The sequence below is a fragment of the Channa argus genome, chromosome 8 (genome assembly GCF_033026475.1).
Source record: "Channa argus isolate prfri chromosome 8, Channa argus male v1.0, whole genome shotgun sequence".
Lineage (NCBI taxonomy): Eukaryota > Metazoa > Chordata > Actinopteri > Anabantiformes > Channidae > Channa > Channa argus.
The window spans coordinates 19,579,636-19,598,062 of NC_090204.1; the positions used below are offsets into that span (position 1 = coordinate 19,579,636).

Genomic DNA, 18,427 nt, shown 5'->3' on the forward strand with positions numbered 1-18,427 from the left:
AGGACACGTTTAGGCAATTTACAGCAAATGCAGAACAAAGTAGTGGAGACAAGGAAAGTTACATAGATGATCTGACTAAATAGTGATTGTGAGTAGGAAACCTTACACAAGTGGTTATATACCAGAATTCACCATCACGAGGAACACTGCAAATCGCTGTAAGCTATTGTTACAATCTGTGAAGGTAAATGCATGGCATATTATAAAATGGATGTATTGTGCTTCAGAGGTCCTTACCATATTTCAAAGAGAGTCGTAAATGAATATGTTAGACATACACACTTGAAATCACTTCACAGCAAATGCTCTTTTGCCAGAAGCCAACGAAAGCCTTTCTTCTGCAACTCGTTGTCGCAAACTAAAGTGTATAAATACCTTAAATTGTTTGTTAAACTGTTGTTCTACCCAAGGAAGCAATATTGTGCTTTTGGTGCTTGCCCTGGAGACTCACTGAGCCTTATCTTTGTCTGCTAGTGTCAGAAAGCAAGCAGCCATCACATTAACAACAAACACAGCTCATAGTAATTACTGTAAAACAACAAAGACTGTTGGATACAATGGCTAATTTCTGAACAGTGTGTGGAGTGTCCCCCACCCTGCATGTCTACCGCACCACAATAGTTTCCTTCACACGCACAAACACACACAGATGCACATAAACTATTCTAACTACATACATAACTTGCAGTTACAAAGTTATGAACACACGTGTACTTACAAGCACTCACATAAAAGTGTTCAACTAATCTTAACCTCTATTTTCTGGCTTCAACAGCCTTAAAGGAGCCAGAGACTGATGCATCTGTGTTGACCCAGCTTTTTGTCTTTTCCCTTTTGGCTTCCTACACTGTAGAGGCTCCACCAAACTGGGTCTGCAACATGCAACAATACCCTGTGTTTTCACTTCTTCGCTTGCTCTCACCCTTATTTTGTCTGCAAAAACATGCAGCAATTATCAGAGAAGTACCTCAAATGTCGAATGTTCAGAGGAAATAAAGGGGTCTTTTACTTATCTTTTTCTTTTTTCTTTGAAGGAAATTGCTTTGATTTCCGAGCTTCACGGGGATCATACAGATCTGAGCCAACTATGTGCACCGAGACCCTTTCTTTGCAAAGTCAAAATGGAACCACTGAGATTTGTAAACAAATAAATTCATACCTAGGTGTACCCATTTGAATTTAGATTTAATTCTTATTTCAGCTACATGAACCAAGACGTTCTTTCCTTCCTCTGGCTATGATTTATATGCAGTTTATGACAGTATTTACCTATTCAGACTGGACTCCAATGTATTGGAGTATTAACAATTGGTAGCACCTCATATTATTATATTATTATTCTTTGCTTAGAATAGAATATTACTTGCAGGCAAAAAAAAAAAAAAAAAAAAAAGTGAGCTCCTGAAATCGAAAAACAGGAAATCTCAAACAATAAGGAGTTAAGTAAACCTCAAACTGATTGTCTGGAACAGCAAGGAAATGTAAAGAAAACATCCAATAAGCCAGTTTTTATAGAGAAAATGAGAAAAGGCGCGTGCAGTTGTTCCAACTGGATGTTTCGAAGTGAGAGCAGCCGCTTTTTAAAGATTGGAGCACAAATGACAGAGCAGACACAACAATTATATTGTTCATCATTTCCTGAGGTTGACTGAGCAACTATTAGGGGAAAAGGGGAGACGGGCCATAAACGCTGGAGGGATTGCAACCAACTCACTAAAGTGAGAGAACAAAGCTGTTGCATTTGGCAAAACATGTTACCGGCTGCTGCTTTTGGTTTTTCTACTGTATCTACTGTACTGTAAAACAAACCTGGGGCAGATATAAAAATGCAGTGTCAGCCTTGGACAACATATGGACATGCAGAGATTTTGACCACACAAATACATGTCCTTCATTCATTTCCCCTCTAATGTAATGGCCTTTTTTTTTTCTCTAACATTAGCACAAATTCTAATGCTAAATATTTCGTCGGATACAAACTGTGCAACACGTTTCTTGTAACATAAAACTAAAATGTCACTGTGACAATTTCAGTTATTAAAAAATGTTAACGAGACTCCATTAATATAGCAACACTATTTAAACCACGTGTGACGTTATTACAGGCTGCAGTGGATAAAGAGTGCCGTCGTGCTGGAACAAAAAGTTTGAAACCAAAATGCATTAATCGGGGAGGTCTTGAGCGCCAGCAGGCCTCCGCTGTCTGGTGACTCTCTTCCTTCCTTTCCCACCCAGAGAAAGCGGAGTTTACCGCAAGACCAGCACTGTGCTTAGCGTGACGGGCCGTCATACACCCTCTTCAATACATGCAGGATCTCTTGGAATCGGTACAGCCTTCACACCTCAACTGAACCGTCGGATCATTTGTCAAGTTATGCGTAAAAAGGCGCACCGCTCGTCGTGACGCGGCGTCACCGTTTTGGACTCCTCTGTATATCCGAACTGGCAGTTGATTTATCAACACTACTTCTTCCCAGCGGAGACTGTGTATAACATGATGCCACTGTGGGTGCTCGTGTTGTGCTTGGTTGATTTATCAGGTAAGGGGAGACTTGGTTTGAAGGCTGTTTGTGTGAATTCTAAACTGTGTAAACCTTGCCAATCGACATTTATTTTCAAGAAATGTGATGACTACTAAGAAGGCATCGTTTCCCATCCACCCCATATCATTTCGTTATTATATGCTTTTTAAAAATGGGTATTTTGTGAACTGTTTTTGTAAAAGGTGTTGTTGTTATTGTTAAGATATTGGGAGCATGTAGAGCCATCTCTGAGCTCTTAAGGGAAAAAGAAGCTCATCTGTGTTTCCTGCCATTGTTCTGTGTATCTGGGGCTGAAATACCAGGGAGGAGGAATGCTGGACATCATTTAGTTTGGCACTTTCTTCAAATAATTACATGGGCTGTCACCATCTCAGGTGTCAGTGTATGAGTCAAGTCACATTCTGCTGTTGTTTGTTACTGTGTTCATGTGGTGACATGCAGAACAAACTTGTCAAGTATTAGATTTCAGTGAATAAAACTGGCTATTCCTACTGGAACATATGAGTTGCATTACTGTTTCTAAGCTCACTTTAATGTTAGACACGGGATTTGTTTGGATTCACGTGTTTTGCAAAAATAGGAATATGACTACAGAAATCTGTGGGGTTGTTGATTGCTCTGAGAAGCCGGAGTGGCACAAGAGCTTATCAAAGAGAGGCTGAGACAGATGTGAACATGACTGCAAACCAGCTGTCAGTTTATTAGCTACACACTTTTAATAGAACATCGGTGCAATAAATCCTATGTTTTTGTAGACTGTAATGTGCAGTTTTAGTTTGCCCTCGTTTGAGAGAGGTGTTGTTGTAGACTACATTAGTTTAAGCTTGGGGTGGCTAATAAACTGGCAGCTGTTTTTTATTTATTTATTTATTTTTCTGATAACATTGATTATTGCCGATATCCAGCACACCTGCGATGAAAATATTTAATAATCACCCTCTACGTGGCCTTGCAAATATATTTCTGTTCTTGCCTGAATCAGAAGATTTCATGAGATTAGCAAGCAACTGCTGATTCCCAAAATAACACATAAACTACTTTCATGACCCAGTAGAGTTTAGTAATTTTTGGTGACTCTGTGTAATAAACAAATCAAATCCATAATAATCTTTAACTAATAAGCCTCCTGTCCCACAGATGCCGTCACCGACCTGACCATGTTCTCCACAGCAAACGTCCTTAACGCCAACCACTTCACCATCTCCTGCATCATTGGACCCCGCAGCCCTGTCCACATCAGACTGGACATCAAAAGAGACAACAAAATCTTCACATTACCTAAGGACGCAAGTTTTAGTTTGCATGAGCACGGGTACAAGGAGGTAATAGCCAAAGGCTTCCGTGACTTTCAGCATGTTGGCATCTTCTACTGTCAATCCACTGAGCAACCTCAAGAGAAGGTCACAATGATCAACAACTTGAACTCAGGTGTGTTCAGACTTTATCCAACATGTCCAACCATTTTTCTATAACGTTACGTTACTAACTGGCGCCTAAATTATGGTGCAAATATTTAGGTGCTACAGTTTTCTTATACTTCCCGTACAGATAGTGAATAGTTTTTTGTAAAGCACTGGTGTATTTCTGTGTTCCTTACAGCACATTTCCTACCAATTCACCTGACTGTTACCGCTAACAAAGGAGAGACGGTTGACCTTGGTATGCAGCTAGTCAAATCCGAAAGAAGAGATGTGGTCTGGAAGTTCAATGGTAGGCCAGTGTGGGAGATGACAAACTAGCAACAGGTTTTTGATATTGAGCAATAAGAAGATAAAAGCCCATCTGTTAATGTTTTATTTGTTTTGTGTAGGAAACTACATTTATACAACTCACTGGAATGATATGATCGACAACACTACCGTGATAACAGTGAAGGATGCAGCTTTTGCCAATCAAGGCATTTACAGTGCCAGCTACATGGGGTCCTCCGCCCTCCATGGTGCCTGGATGAGGCTCATTGTCAGAGGTTTGTTACATCCTGACCCCCAGTATTTAAAAAACTTAAACACACAAATGGGCATGTCGGGGCCAGGTTTTGACAAGGCTTTAATAATTATTTTTGAAGGACACCTTCACTGGTGTTGACCTTGCTTCTTTGGTTCTAGTTTGAGTAGTGCAGTAGATGTAAATGAGCCCCAATCAAAGTTCCCTCTGACTTCCCTACATTGAAATATCTTTTTACTTTTAGCTGAAAAAGGTCTCCAGATGACATCACTTGGAGGGACCTTTAGTTTAGATTGTCATCTTGTTGCTCATACTATGGAGTTTTTTAATCATGGTCAACCTGCTTTTCAAGACCTCCCCAGAGGTCTCATCTGAGCTCCTAAGGATGAAAAACTCCTCTAGGTGATGTCATCTGGAGGAATTTTTCAGCTATGAACCGAGAAATACAACCCTAATTTCAAAAAAGTTGGAAAGATGTGTAAAATGCAAGGATCTGCAAATCTCATCACCCCATATGTATTCACAATATAACATAAACAACATATCAGATGTTAAAAGTAAGACTTTTACATTTACTCATTTAGCAGACGCTTTTATCTAAAGCAACTTACAAGTAAAATACATTTTACTGTTCCATGGAAAATATTAGCTCATACTGAATTCGATGGAAGCAACACTTCTCAAAAACGTTGGAACAGGGTGATGTTTACCATTGTGTAGCATCCCCTCTTGCGGTTGTGATGGATGCAGTTTGTGGTTTAGCATTGTCTTGCAAAAATATTCAAGGCCTTCCCTGAAAGAGATGTTGTCTGGATGGGAGCACATGTTGCTCTAAAACCTCTATGTACTTTAGTCTGCAGGACACAGCGTCTATGGTTTCCAAAAGAATTTCAAAGTTTGATTCATCTGACCAAAGAACAGTTTTCCATTTTACCTCAGACCATTTTAAATGATCTTTGGCCCAGAGACCACGGCGGTGTTTCCGAATCATGTTCACATATGGCTTGTTCTTTGCATGATACAACTTTAACTTACATTTGTGGGTTTCACAGTGAACTGTGTCCACAGACAGTGATTTCTGGAAGCGTTCCTGAGCCCATGCAGTGATGTCCAGTAGAGAATCAGGCCTGTTTTTAATGCAGTGTCGTTTGAGGGCCCCAAGATTACATGCATCCTGTTTTGACCTTCGGCCTTATCCCTTGCACACAGTGGACTTGACTGTAGCTCCTTGCAAATAAGAACAATATATTTTTTACACAATTTTTTTTAAACACTATGTTGACAACAGCAAAAATTGTGGAGTTCTTATGAAATGAGGTTGAACATCACCACGAGTCATAACTGAAAGCACTAAATATCAGCTCTTTTTTGCTAAGACATTAACAGCAAATGTGTTTGTTAAATTTCCTGTATCTTGGGAGACATCAGCTGTATTAACACCATGTGCACCTTCCATCTGCTGTTCTTTGAGTATCTATTATTTCTCACATGACATCTTTTCCAGATGTAGTGGGGATCTGTGGTTGAAAAACTATCCAAAGTTTAACTCAAATACACAAAAGATGTACAACTGTACATCTAAATATATGCATTTATGTATTTCATGTCATTACTATGTAAGAGTCAAAAGCAAAATTATTTGCGGCCAAACAGTGAACTTTTGCTTTTCTAAGGAAAGAACATTCTGTTTCTCTGTAGACTGTCCCAGTAAGAAGTGGGGTTTTCGCTGTGACATGGATTGTCCGGAGTGTCTTAATGGTGGAGTGTGTCATGAGGTGGGGGGAGACTGTATCTGCCCTCCAGGATTTATGGGGACACACTGTGAAACAGGTTTGTATGGTACTCAACACAAGGCCCTTATAAAAAATAGTTTAAGTGTGTGTGTGTGTGTGTGTGAATAAGACTGAGAAAAATGTGGGTTTGTCTAAAGTCAGATTTTTAAAATGATTGGATCACAGCAGAGATTTAATTTTATTTTCTAGAGATGTTGACTATCTCTTGGATAATGCATTTAAGAGCTTTTTACTCTCTGCCAATAGATTCAACCTCACACGCTCAAGAGTTAAAGTCAACAGAGACACAATGGGTGCAAACTAAAGTCGCCCTGTCCCCAGGTCAATATCGCATCAATGCTTGGCTAATTGGTCCTAATACCATTAAAGTTTGTGTGTCCCAAACTGCAAGCAAACAATGTAATCAAATCTACCAATGTAATTAAAATCTGCACATTAGAGGATGAGAGACTAGTTACGCTGTCCTCTGCGGTGTTTTGCAGGGTGGGTCGAGGCAGCAAACCTCAAGGAATTTAAATAAACATATTTGTAAATTTGTCTTTCTCTGATGACTTGCAGCCTGCAGAGAAGGAATGTTTGGCGCAAACTGCCAGGAGTCATGTAACTCTGAACTGAGCTGCACAGGCCTTCGCTTCTGTCTACCAGACCCTTACGGCTGCTCTTGTGCCAGCGGCTGGTTTGGGAATCGCTGTGAGGAGGGTAAGCGCTACATAACCTCAGTTTCTACCTGTATCTTTTAATCATTTCTACATACATTTTACGCTTTCATATCCTACCATATGCGGCATATAGTAGTATTGTGCTTTCTGTTTGTAGCCTGCCATGCTGGCATGTATGGACCAGACTGCAGGCTGAGCTGTAATTGCCAGAATGGAGGAGTTTGCAACCGTTTCACTGGTTGCCAGTGCTTCAAAGGTTGGAGAGGACAGCACTGTGAGACCTATGGTAGGAATTGTCATAATCACATTAGTAATTCTCCTTTTTTGTGTGTATCCCTTCTCATTGGCACATAGCACATTTCCACTTTCTATCTTAGTCCTCATTAAATGCCTTCATCACAACAGTGGACATTTAATAGTGCAAGGTACACAACCTAAACATGACTGTGGAGTTAAAAAAAAAAAAAACACATTTCACCAGTGAAGCTGGCTTCATTAGGGCATTCGATGAAACCCCAGTGAGGCTATGATGAAGCCAGGTTTAAAAAAATATTTCAAAACGTAACAAATATCAGATGAAATTTGGAAATCCAGGCATTTACTGGTTTCGATTGGTTTCTTTCTACCCAATTGATGTCTCCCCTCTATTAACATTCTCTTTATTGCCCTTTTATTTCCCTCTCACAAAATTCTTCAGATTCAGCTCCCAAGATTTTGGAGATGGACAGTATTTTGGAGTTGAATCTTAACTCCAGCCCCCAGATCTTTTGTTCAGCCACAGGCAACCCCCTTCCGAGCCACAACAGCATCGAGCTGCGAAAGTTGGACAGCACTGTGCTCAAGGTAGATCGATCAACTGTTGCTTGGAGCAGGGGTTTTAAATACACTTCTTTACTCTCATAAATTGCACAGGGATGTCGGTCATCTCCTCTTAGTTACGTTTTTCCAAAATGTCAGACTTGTTTTTTCGGTGTGTAATATTCAAATAACTACCCAGCTATTACATAAAATAAACAAAGCAACTTGTGGCGCTTTGCTGACAACTTTGAGACACCAGCTAAAGTTGCTGGGAATAGTCTAAGCTGCTCCGAGGAAGTCAACAACACAATGGCTGAGCAGATATGGCTGGATCACTCTACAGCACAGCAGTGACCACGTGTTGCCTATAATCAACACGCTGAGTTAATGTATTATTCTTTTTGTGCCGTTTCCGTGATAATGGAAAAACGTCTGCCAGTGATTCATACAGGAACAAAGACTTCTCAGAGGACATTCTTAGCACAAATACAAGCGGCAGCAGAAATAGGCACAGGAAATGGACATTTTCTTCACGCATTCATTTACTGCGGTGTGCTATGTGTTTTACTGTCAGGCCTCTAAAACCACCATCGAGTCCAATAAGTGTACAGCCATGTTCCAGATCCCTCGTCTGAGCGCTCAACATGGAGGACTGTGGGAATGTAGAGTGTCCACAAATGGAGGACAGGACTCACGCAAGTTTAACCTCACCATTAAAGGTAAAACAAAGGGCCTGATAAATATTAATAGGGGCTATTTTGTGACATGCACTGCATATTACAGCAACAAAGGTGAGAGACATCTGTTTCTATGCCTCCTCAGAACCTCCTGTGCCCACAACTATTCCCAAACTGCTGGAAAGGAGGAGTAAGCAGCTGCTGGTGATGCCAGCGGAATCCCACCAAGGAGATGGCCCCATCATCTCCACCAGGCTCCTCTACAAGCCTGAGGAGAACGGGGCCGCCTGGTCGTCCATCATAGGTAAGCAGCACAGCACAGCACAGTTAAAGCCATTTACTGTAGTAGTTTTCACAGAAGACACGTTGTAAATGAAAACCGCCACTTGCTTATCCTGCAAACACATTCTTCAGTCTACAGTGAGAAAGAACCCATCACAATGATGAACCTAGAGCCTTCAACACGCTACCGGGTCCGCGTTCAACTGAGCCGTCCTGGGGACGAGGGCGAGGGGAAACCAGGTCCAGAGACCATCATGGAGACTGATTGTCCTGGTGAGACCTGAACTGTTTAGCTAGCAAAATACAGTCGCTGTATAAGTGAATGCCTATTATATGGACCATGATAAAATCTTGTGACTGGCTATAGCACATTGTGATTTTTGCTGAGCAGTGCTTAACCACACCTAAAGAAGCCAGTTGCTTGCTTTGTTTTTTTCCCGTTTTGATGATTCAAATCTAGGATAAATATTGAAAAATGTCAGGATAAAACTCATATATCGCCCCCTCTTTGCTAAAAGTAACCAAGACTCAATTGGGATTCAAGCCTAGGAATCACAGTCAACCTGTATTCAAAAGCAAGAGACAGAGGTTTTATTCCTCAATAACTGTGGTGCAGAGGGAGAGAGCATATCTGCATGTGTGAGTGTAGAAAACAGAGAAATGTCTGTTTGGGGGTTTAATATTGCATAGCTCTATTTGGAAATATGTGGTTAGGTCCATTTGTAAACTGCTTTATTTGGGAACACTGGTCTCTTGCTTAAGCGCCCTCTTATTGTAATTGTGCAAATGTGGGGTAAGAGAAGAGAGGATGGGATGGATGAAATGTCGCTGGCTGTAATCAAACCGAGGATGTTGCAGTCACGTGGTATGAACCTTGAGAAGGACCACAGGAAGTTAAAGTAGAAGAATATTAAGGATCCCAGTCAGACTCAATGAGGGAAAATAAACAAAGAGCTGTTAGTTTCCTCGGCTCATCCTGTGTTCTCTGTCACCGCAGAGCCCACAGTACAACCTGAGATTGACATCAGCTCGATGGAAGGCCGCAATGCCACTGTACGCTGGCGACTGCCCAGCAACAATGAAATTATTGCTGGTACAGCCAGTGGGTTTTTAGTGCAGCTCTTCGGGCCACCCCCAAACAGTGAGACACTACTGGAGGAGACCACCCTACTCAATGTGCTTTCTACCAAGTTCCACAACCTGGAGTACCAGCAGGAATACACTGTGGTGGTCCGCCTTATCAACTGCGGCAGCCAGGGGCCTCTTTCCAAACCCTACCGCTTCCGCATCAACAGCCAGGGTAACTAATATCTCTGCAGGTCGAAATTGCAGTTTTCACTGCAGCTCATAATGAATTTACAGTGGTTTGTGCCCAAACATGATGCGTCGTGTAGTATACGGTGCGTTATAGGCTCACATAGGTTTTCAGTGGCCTCTCTTTCTGCCCACAGACTATGTATGAATTGAGGATAAATTACCTGAATAAAGCTGATAATCAGTTTTAGTTTCCAGTCAGGGGGGAATAGAAGGTACAAAAATAAATACATGAGTCAGACTGACTGATAATTCCGGCTCTGAAACCACAGTCTTTTCTAAAGGGTTTTCAGATCAACCACGCCCCAAATTATGTTAAAGAATGTTTCTCTATCTGCAACCTCAGGCCCATCGTCCCCACGAAATGTCCAGGCCCTGCCCCTGTCTGTGTCGGCCATCCAGCTGAGTTGGCAGCCTCCCGAGGATCCCAATGGGGGCGTCGTCAAATACACCATAGAGTACCAGGCAGTCGGCCACAGGAGCCCTCACCCTTGGGTGGACACGGATGATGGGAATAAGACCATGAAAGATGTGACGGCGCTCAATGGCAGCACACGCTACCAGTTCAGAGTCAGGGCTTTCTCCAAAGTGCCAGGAGAGTGGAGCACATTTGTTGAAGCGATGACACAGGGCGATGGTGAGTAGGATTTTGTTGTCCGCTTACCCTCCTCCGTCGTACTATGACGGCATGTTAAAAACTGACTCATAGAAGTTTTTAAAGACTGACAGATTGTTGCTGTTTCTAATGTAATTAGCCTGAAAAGTGTCAAATTACAAACCCCGCAAATTTGAGAAGAACTGCTGTACAGCAAAAAAGTAAAAAGTATCACTTAGACTGGGCAGCGATTCCAATGGAAAGATTAAATCGTAAGGTGACATAAATTAAGTATTATTTATAGGTACTTGGTTACTTTTATCTCAGTTTAAAACAGCTCGCAGTGGAAAGTCTCTGCTCTGCTGTACTCGTTATCAATATTAGGCTTTTTCCAGTCGGTGTTGAACCTGACCACCCACTCAAGATACATTCACATAATCAGCCTATATGTCTCTGCTGGCTGAAAATCATCTTTGTCTCCCTGCTTATTTTATTGCTTTTTTTTATTTCCAATGCACTTAAATCTATTACAATAAAAAATAATGAAATTATAAATAAATGTATAAAAAAAAAAAAACGTCCTTTCTTTTCACGTCCGTCTTGCACTTGCATGTCATGAAACGTCAACACTTTTCTGATAGGACTTTGCTTTGATGCTTGACTTAGATGTCTGCTGCCTTGTACCTCACTTGTTAGTCACTTTGGATAAAAGTGCTAAATGTAAATGCACATATTTTTTTTGCTCCGTCCTCCCTTTCCATCTCCTCTGGTTTAAAAAAAATAAAAAATAGGCCTTCAGAATTTGACTCCGACCACTCAGGGTGTTGCTGGGAGGCCTGCTGGTGAAAGTTACCAGCTGCTTGTGGCGGTGGTGGGCTCTGTGACCGTCACCTGTGTGACTATCCTGCTGGCACTGCTGGCTCTTTTCTACATCCGCAAGACATTGCTCAACCGTCGGCGCACATTCACCTACCAGTCTGGATCGGTAAGAATACACCACACGTTACCAGTGTTAACACTAGTCTGAGAAAATGAAACTGTGGAAAACCTGCCTAAATGTCTTGGTATACATCCACAGGGTGAAGAGACTATTCTACAGTTTAACTCAGGAACTCTTACCCTGACACGGAGGCCCAAGCCCACCCCCGAGCCCCTCACTTACCCAATCCTGGAGTGGGAGGACATAAAGTTTGAAGACGTCATAGGCGAGGGCAACTTCGGCCAGGTGTTTACACTCTAAATCTACTTTGGGAATAATTTGAACGGTTCTTCTTTGGTTTCCATCCTTTATTCAAATGATAAACATTTGAGCTAACTGCTGTTTCCAAACCAGGTCATTAAGGCCATGATCAAAAAGGACGGCAACAAAATGAGCGCAGCCATCAAGATGCTGAAAGGTAATTCTTAAACACGCTCATGTGAGCACGGACAAACATTTACATGTGACTGTACTGCACAGACACGCAGCCAGTGCATTGGGTTGTGAGACTTTCATTTCAAAGATGCCTGCTTCCACTCTGTTTAACAATGCTGCGTGTGCTGATCCTCCTGCAGAGTTTGCCTCAGAGAATGACCACCGAGACTTTGCAGGGGAGCTGGAGGTGCTGTGTAAACTAGGCCAGCATCCCAACATAATCAACCTGATAGGAGCGTGTGAGAATAGAGGTGAGTGAGTGACACCTGGTGGCTTCCAGGGTTATTGATATGCTTTCAAGTACTGGCTTTTTTCTAAAAAATCGATGAAGTGATGGACAATGACTTTTAGTATTCGAAACTTTGGGCTAAATATATACTAATCAGGCAACCTACTGTAATAAATAGGTCAACTTCTTACTACTTGACATGCAAACAGACCTTTCCATTTCCTCAGATCCTCTATCATCTGCACCTGGAAAGCACCAGAATGTGTCCAACCTAAATAATCCTCTCCTGGCAGAAGCATTTCGTACTATCACATTTGTTTAATTTGTCCCTGTGCCTCAGGACCAAGCTGTTGTGGCATGTGTTTATGTATTTATATAAGATTTTCTTGGCCTTAATTCTAATCGTGGAATGTCAGTTTCTCCCATCTACATCCGGTGGTTTCAGCATTGAATAAGTGAGTTGCTTATGTTTGATCAAAGATTGGTACCATATGAGAAAGGAAGTCTAGTATGGACTGTGCTTTAGCGGGAACATTACAAAACCAAATTGACCTTGAAAAATAAACGTTCAACTCATTCAGCGTGTCGTCCCATCAGTCTCACTTTCACATAGCTGATTCTGTAAACTTTAACTCTACTGTATTTACTCCGGTTATTGAACTCATTTTTACTTCTTCACTTGTAAGAGCGAAAACACACACATGTATCACCTGAAATACAGGAGCAGTCGAGAAAATTAAATGCATCCAGACGTAGTATTTTTATTAAGCACAATTTACTTGTCCAGCTCTAGCGTAGCCTCTCCCTTCTCTTAGAGAATTTTGTAAGCGAGAAGCTGTTGAAAAGTTTGAAAAATATTGCAACAGTAAATGTAGGAGAGTCACTGTGGTGGTAGTGCAAGTTGTTACACAACTCCTGTTTTTGGCATTTAGGAATTCTCGGCTTAATATTTTCCGGCTTCAGCTTTGATTCATTTATATCCATCACATTTTTTTAATGGGAGATATATGTTGTTGTTCACCTTTCGCACACTTTCACATCTTTTACATGTAGAGATGTAGGACAGGTTTGCTTTTACTCTCATGTCCACAATGTGAAAGAATTGTGTCCACCCTGTAACAGCAGAAACACGGCTTGTCCTGATTAACAGCCCACAAGAAACGTAATTGTATGGGGTTCCAGTTCTTTGACCAATCTGTCCGTTACCCTGTACTCCTTGCGTCCACATAAAGTACTAACTCATTTTTGTTGGCGCGCTCCCTTGCTCTGGTGAAATCAACATGGAAACCTTCCAACAAGCACAAATTCCTCATGACCCGTAGGAACTCTGGCTTTGGAAGGAAGCCATCGTCTCTTAGCCATCTGGTATATTTCTGTGAGCGTTTCATGAAAGGCCTGTTCTACCTCTGTTTGCATAGAGGCAGAACCGCCAAAGGCCAGGCCCCATACCAGCTGTAGCTGGGTCTCTTCCTGGGCTGATGCAGGCCCGCCAGCCAAGGCCAAAGTCACACATTCTCATTCTAATAGTCTGGCTAAAGTGTGAACAGCTTGCACAGGTAGAAGATAAAATGTTTATTAGCAGGAGACGTGTCCTTTTTATGAGACTCTGAGGGGTTTTAATGTAACACGGTTTGAAAGTGATCACAAAAGACACAGAGTCCATGATATAGAGGATGAGGTGAACTGCAACATCTGTGCCTCTGTCATCTCCAGGATACTTGTACATAGCCATCGAATACGCTCCCTATGGGAACCTGCTTGACTTCCTGAGAAAGAGCCGTGTGTTGGAGACCGACCCCGCCTTCGCAAAGGAGCATGGCACCGCCTCCACCCTCACCTCCCAGCAGCTGCTGCAGTTCTCCGTGGATGTGGCAACAGGCATGCATTATCTAAGTGACAAACAGGTAAGAGGGGAAAAGTGTGCACGTCTTTGTGCGCACGGGTTTAGTTTTTCATTGAATAAGCTCATGCCAGTTGTAAAAGATGAAGACCTAATAAAACAAGGACATTTTAATGTAAACTAGTAATGACTATCAGTGTTAATGTAAAATAAGGACATAATTCAGTTGACAACTCTTCTACTGATGTTATAAAACGACAAATGTTCACCAAGTTAGTAAAAATAGGATTTTACATTATTATTTGCTACAGTTCTTTAAAAACATCAGCTCTGATAGAAACACAGTGAATACTTGCCACAAATCTGCATGACTTTAGAATATGCTGTAAGCAGTGTCTCGTTTGACTCACTCTCTGACTCTCTGCTGACTCCCATCATCTCTTTTTGCTCTTAGTTCATCCACAGGGACTTGGCAGCCAGAAATGTTCTGGTAGGGGACAATCTTGTGGCAAAGATAGCAGACTTTGGTCTGTCCCGCGGCGAGGAAGTTTATGTCAAGAAGACAATGGTGAGTAGCGAGGTCATGCAGTGTTTATAGGATATTCAACTGATGAGAAGAGGAAGAGGGCACTAAGTGTGAGGGTGGGTTTTTGTTTTGTGTGTATTCTCATTTTAATGAGAGTAGATCAGCTTTTTGTTGAAATACACATATTACTCCAGCTAATATGTGGTATCTGTCCAAGTCTGTCCATTTGTAGCCTGCCACATAATTGTGACATTAGTTTAAATTATGAAAATATTTCACAAAGAAAAAATGTAATTACATGCCATTACTCAATATTTACATCAGCAGTCGGCAGTTGGTGCTGATGTTGCAGTTTCACGATACAGCTCTGAGTCTGCATATATGTGAGGAGTTGTATGTTATCGCCTACAGCATAAGCAGCAGCATGAATCTGCTTTCTTGCTTTCAGGGGAGGCTGCCTGTGCGCTGGATGGCTATAGAGTCCCTCAACTACAGCGTATATACCAGCAAGAGTGACGTGTGAGTAAAAGTGTCGCCGGTTTAACTTTTAACTTGTGCACTCAGTGCAGCAGGTGCGGGGGGGGGGGGGAGTTTTCAGATCAGTCTAAGCCTTTTTTTTTTTTTTTTTCTCTGTAACATTTGGAGCAATGGGCCTGAGTCTATCTGAAACTGCAGCACGGATATGCGCAAATATTTCTGAGAACTTTATGGGCATTGGCGCAAAACACTGGCTAAGCGGTTGATGAGCACTTCCTGAAGCGTTTTCTGAAAAGCAGCAGTCTCTAATCAGAACTGATAATAATCGTGAGCCACGCTCCTTTGTTCGTCGCAGTTCTTCTTTAGCTTTCCAGCAACCTTTTAAAAATGGTTTCAAATTATTATTTTAAAGGCAGTTTTGATTATTTTCACCGTAAAGCGCCTTGCCACAGAAAACAACAAGTCATCCCCTGTGACAATGGTGGAGTGATAATAGTGTGCTGTGTTCTGATAAGCACAACCAGGAAGCCTTGGGTACAACTTAGCAGACAGACTGAGACGTTGGTCTGTCAAGTGGAGTCTATTTATACACAATGGAGAACAAGCCAGAAGAGCCCAAGACAGCTAACGGAAGATGTGTGAAGGCTGCCTGTAGGGCTAGAGAAAGTTGTAAAGACAAGAAAGAGAGTATGAGCACAGGCCAGATAAGATATGACTAGTGCACACAAGATCAACAAGGACAAAGGGACAGGCCAGCAGCACAAACATCCACCACATGGCATCGAGATGTGAAACTGGTGGTATTTCTGTTGAATTCGGTCGTTAATCAGATTGCAGGGAAAGATGGTATCTCGTTGATGAGGCACTTGGTGGTCCGTCGTCGGTTTCGGTGCCGATAATGAGATTTTTAGATTTTGCAAGTAATCAACCTGAACATCTAAGTGTGTTTAATTGTTTCCTTCTTGTTCTCCGTTCAGTGCCTTGTAAAAATAAATATATTTAAAAAGATATAAAAAGAACATTTAAATCGCGAGGTTTAACAGGCAGAGACATATAATTTGGAGTGGACTAAATACTAGATTATGAACACACTGATCAGCCACATCATTACAGTTGATCCATCTGGTGGTTTTAATAGTGCGGTCAGCATCTCTGAATGGTCTGTGACGAGCACAAGGGGGTGTTCGTGTCATGGCAGTTTGGTGTAAGTCATAAATGACAGTACATGTAGATCCGCAGATGAGAGATGATTGCACTAATATTTGTGTTGTGCTTGTGTCCTTTGTCTCAGGTGGTCTTTCGGTGTACTCCTGTGGGAAATTGTAAGCTTGGGTAAGTGAGCATGCTGCTTGAAGTGAATCCTGTGGGTTTAACCATTTACACTACATGTATAAACACCAATCAACTGCCCGCCACAATGTTAAAATTTGCAGTCTTGAAGTACAGATCTCGTACTGTAGCCTCAACAACCAGCTACCACATTTACAAGGCAGCAAAAGTTCAGTGTTATAAAATAAAAAGTTTCTGTGTGATCGTATCTACATGGGTTTGTAAAGTTCAAATTATCGGGATTATCCTTCTCATATCTTAAACTGTCTTCTTGTGTGTGTTTGTTGTGTGCGTCAGGTGGCACACCATATTGTGGGATGACATGTGCTGAGCTGTATGAAAAACTGCCACAAGGATACAGAATGGAGAAACCCAAAAATTGTGATGATGAGGTGTAAGTATTTAGCATTTTGTTGTTGAGGATTGGCTCATTACTTCTTTCTTCTTCTTCTTCTTCTTATTCTTCCTTTTCTTCATTCTGTTCATCCTTGTGTGTGTTTTGTTCCTGTTCAGCTATGAGCTGATGAAGCAGTGCTGGAGGGATAGGCCCTATGAGAGACCCCCCTTCTCCCAAATCTCAGTCCAGCTCAACAGGATGCAGGAGGCCAGAAAGGTAATGCTATCCCAAGACTGGTACCCCCATTGCCACCTGCAGCCATAATCACATCATGATAGATGTAGACGTGTACAATGTTAATCCAGATACAAACAAACAATAGCCTCTTGTCTCCTGACACTTTGGTTCAAAATGAAAGATCTCAAGTGTAGAAGTGTGATTAACAGCATTTCCATCCATTTTCTAGGCGTATGTGAACATGGCTCTCTTTGAGAACTTCACCTACGCTGGGATAGATGCCACAGCTGAGGAGGCCTGACTACCAGCCCCCCCAGACCCTAACATGCCACATAGCACAAAGAGGAAGTCCAGAGGGAGGTCGCCACGTTACTGCCACCACCCTGCTGCTCAGCGCCGAGAGCGGAGAACCCGGCACTCCACCAGAACCACCCAGCTATAGATGGAGGACTGTGAAAGGACACTGTGTTGGCATCAGAGGCGTTAGGAGGTGGAGTGGAGTAGTGCTGGGCCTTGGGTGGAAAGATGTGATTGCTACTAACCATTTGGGACATAAACGATTTGGTCAGTACACACCAGTCCGAGAAAAACGAACAAACAAAAAAGAAAACCGACAACATTGTACCTCTTGCTGTTACAAAGGTTACAGTGCTGGATCCCGTTCTCTGAGGGTTCAAGGGAGGTGGCAAATGAGCTATGTGACTTGCTGAAACACCACAGGGTCTGTGGGGTGTGGATCAGACTTTAGTTTCTCTCCGTTGCTCTGAACGGAGAAAGAAATCATGTCACGATAAAAGAACAGTGTGGATCATCAGTTCTCATGCTGTTGGAAAAGGATGAAAGACCTTCAATGTAGCACTTAAAATCGCCCTCATAGACGCATCCGCGTTTTGCTTATCACTGCCATGCAAATGTAACTACTGCTGTATGTGTGTATTTGTCTAGATTTTTTTAAGAACATCTAGATCTATCAAAGCCTCCTTTTCAAGTGTAGTCAGAGTTCTGTGGTCAATCAGAGACTCGTTTAAACGCGACCATGCAGATGCTCCATGTGCTGGATGGGAAACTCCATCACAAGAGTAACTGACTATGCTACTAATACAGGGCACATGCAAACCCTGTTGGCTAGTTACCGCTATAGTTAACTCTATGCAACCTAGATGATGTATGCCAATATATCCATTGTATGAGATTGTACAGTGTGTTCTTACTAACGGGCTCCTTAAATAAAGCTTTTGTGTGGTGACTTGCCTCATCACCACAAAATACTTCAATATACACAAGTCCAGGTTCCAGTTTGAAACAGCTGTTTCTGTGATGCTTTTTTTGTTTGTTTGTTTCCCGGGCATGATGTTGACTTTGGGAGAACCCTTGTGTTGTTGTTGTTGTTGTTGTTGTTGTTCCTGGCTTGCTTAATAGCGTGCGTGGTGGGC

General features: G+C 42.0%; 1 protein-coding gene across 2 annotated transcripts; it reads left to right on the plus strand.

Moving 5' to 3' along the window:
* The first annotated feature begins 2,161 nt into the window (after window positions 1-2,161).
* tie1 (tyrosine kinase with immunoglobulin-like and EGF-like domains 1) lies at window positions 2,162-18,233 on the plus strand. 2 transcript variants are annotated; one of them, XM_067513086.1, is made up of 24 exons: window positions 2,162-2,540; window positions 3,681-3,971; window positions 4,143-4,253; window positions 4,354-4,509; window positions 6,186-6,317; window positions 6,839-6,979; window positions 7,097-7,225; window positions 7,637-7,782; window positions 8,312-8,456; window positions 8,560-8,718; window positions 8,829-8,969; window positions 9,694-9,996; window positions 10,357-10,647; window positions 11,397-11,590; window positions 11,684-11,830; window positions 11,939-12,002; window positions 12,160-12,270; window positions 13,962-14,152; window positions 14,543-14,656; window positions 15,063-15,133; window positions 16,383-16,423; window positions 16,718-16,814; window positions 16,934-17,033; window positions 17,224-18,233. In XM_067513086.1, exons 1-24 carry the CDS (start codon window positions 2,495-2,497, stop codon window positions 17,293-17,295), a joined length of 3,393 nt encoding a protein of 1,130 aa, XP_067369187.1. In that variant the 5' UTR covers window positions 2,162-2,494; the 3' UTR covers window positions 17,296-18,233. The 2 variants fall into 2 exon arrangements, with proteins under 2 accessions (XP_067369187.1, XP_067369188.1); XM_067513087.1 differs by lacking the exon at window positions 9,694-9,996 and having other exon boundaries at window positions 2,163-2,540; window positions 17,224-18,232.
* The last annotated feature ends 194 nt before the right edge of the window (window positions 18,234-18,427 follow it).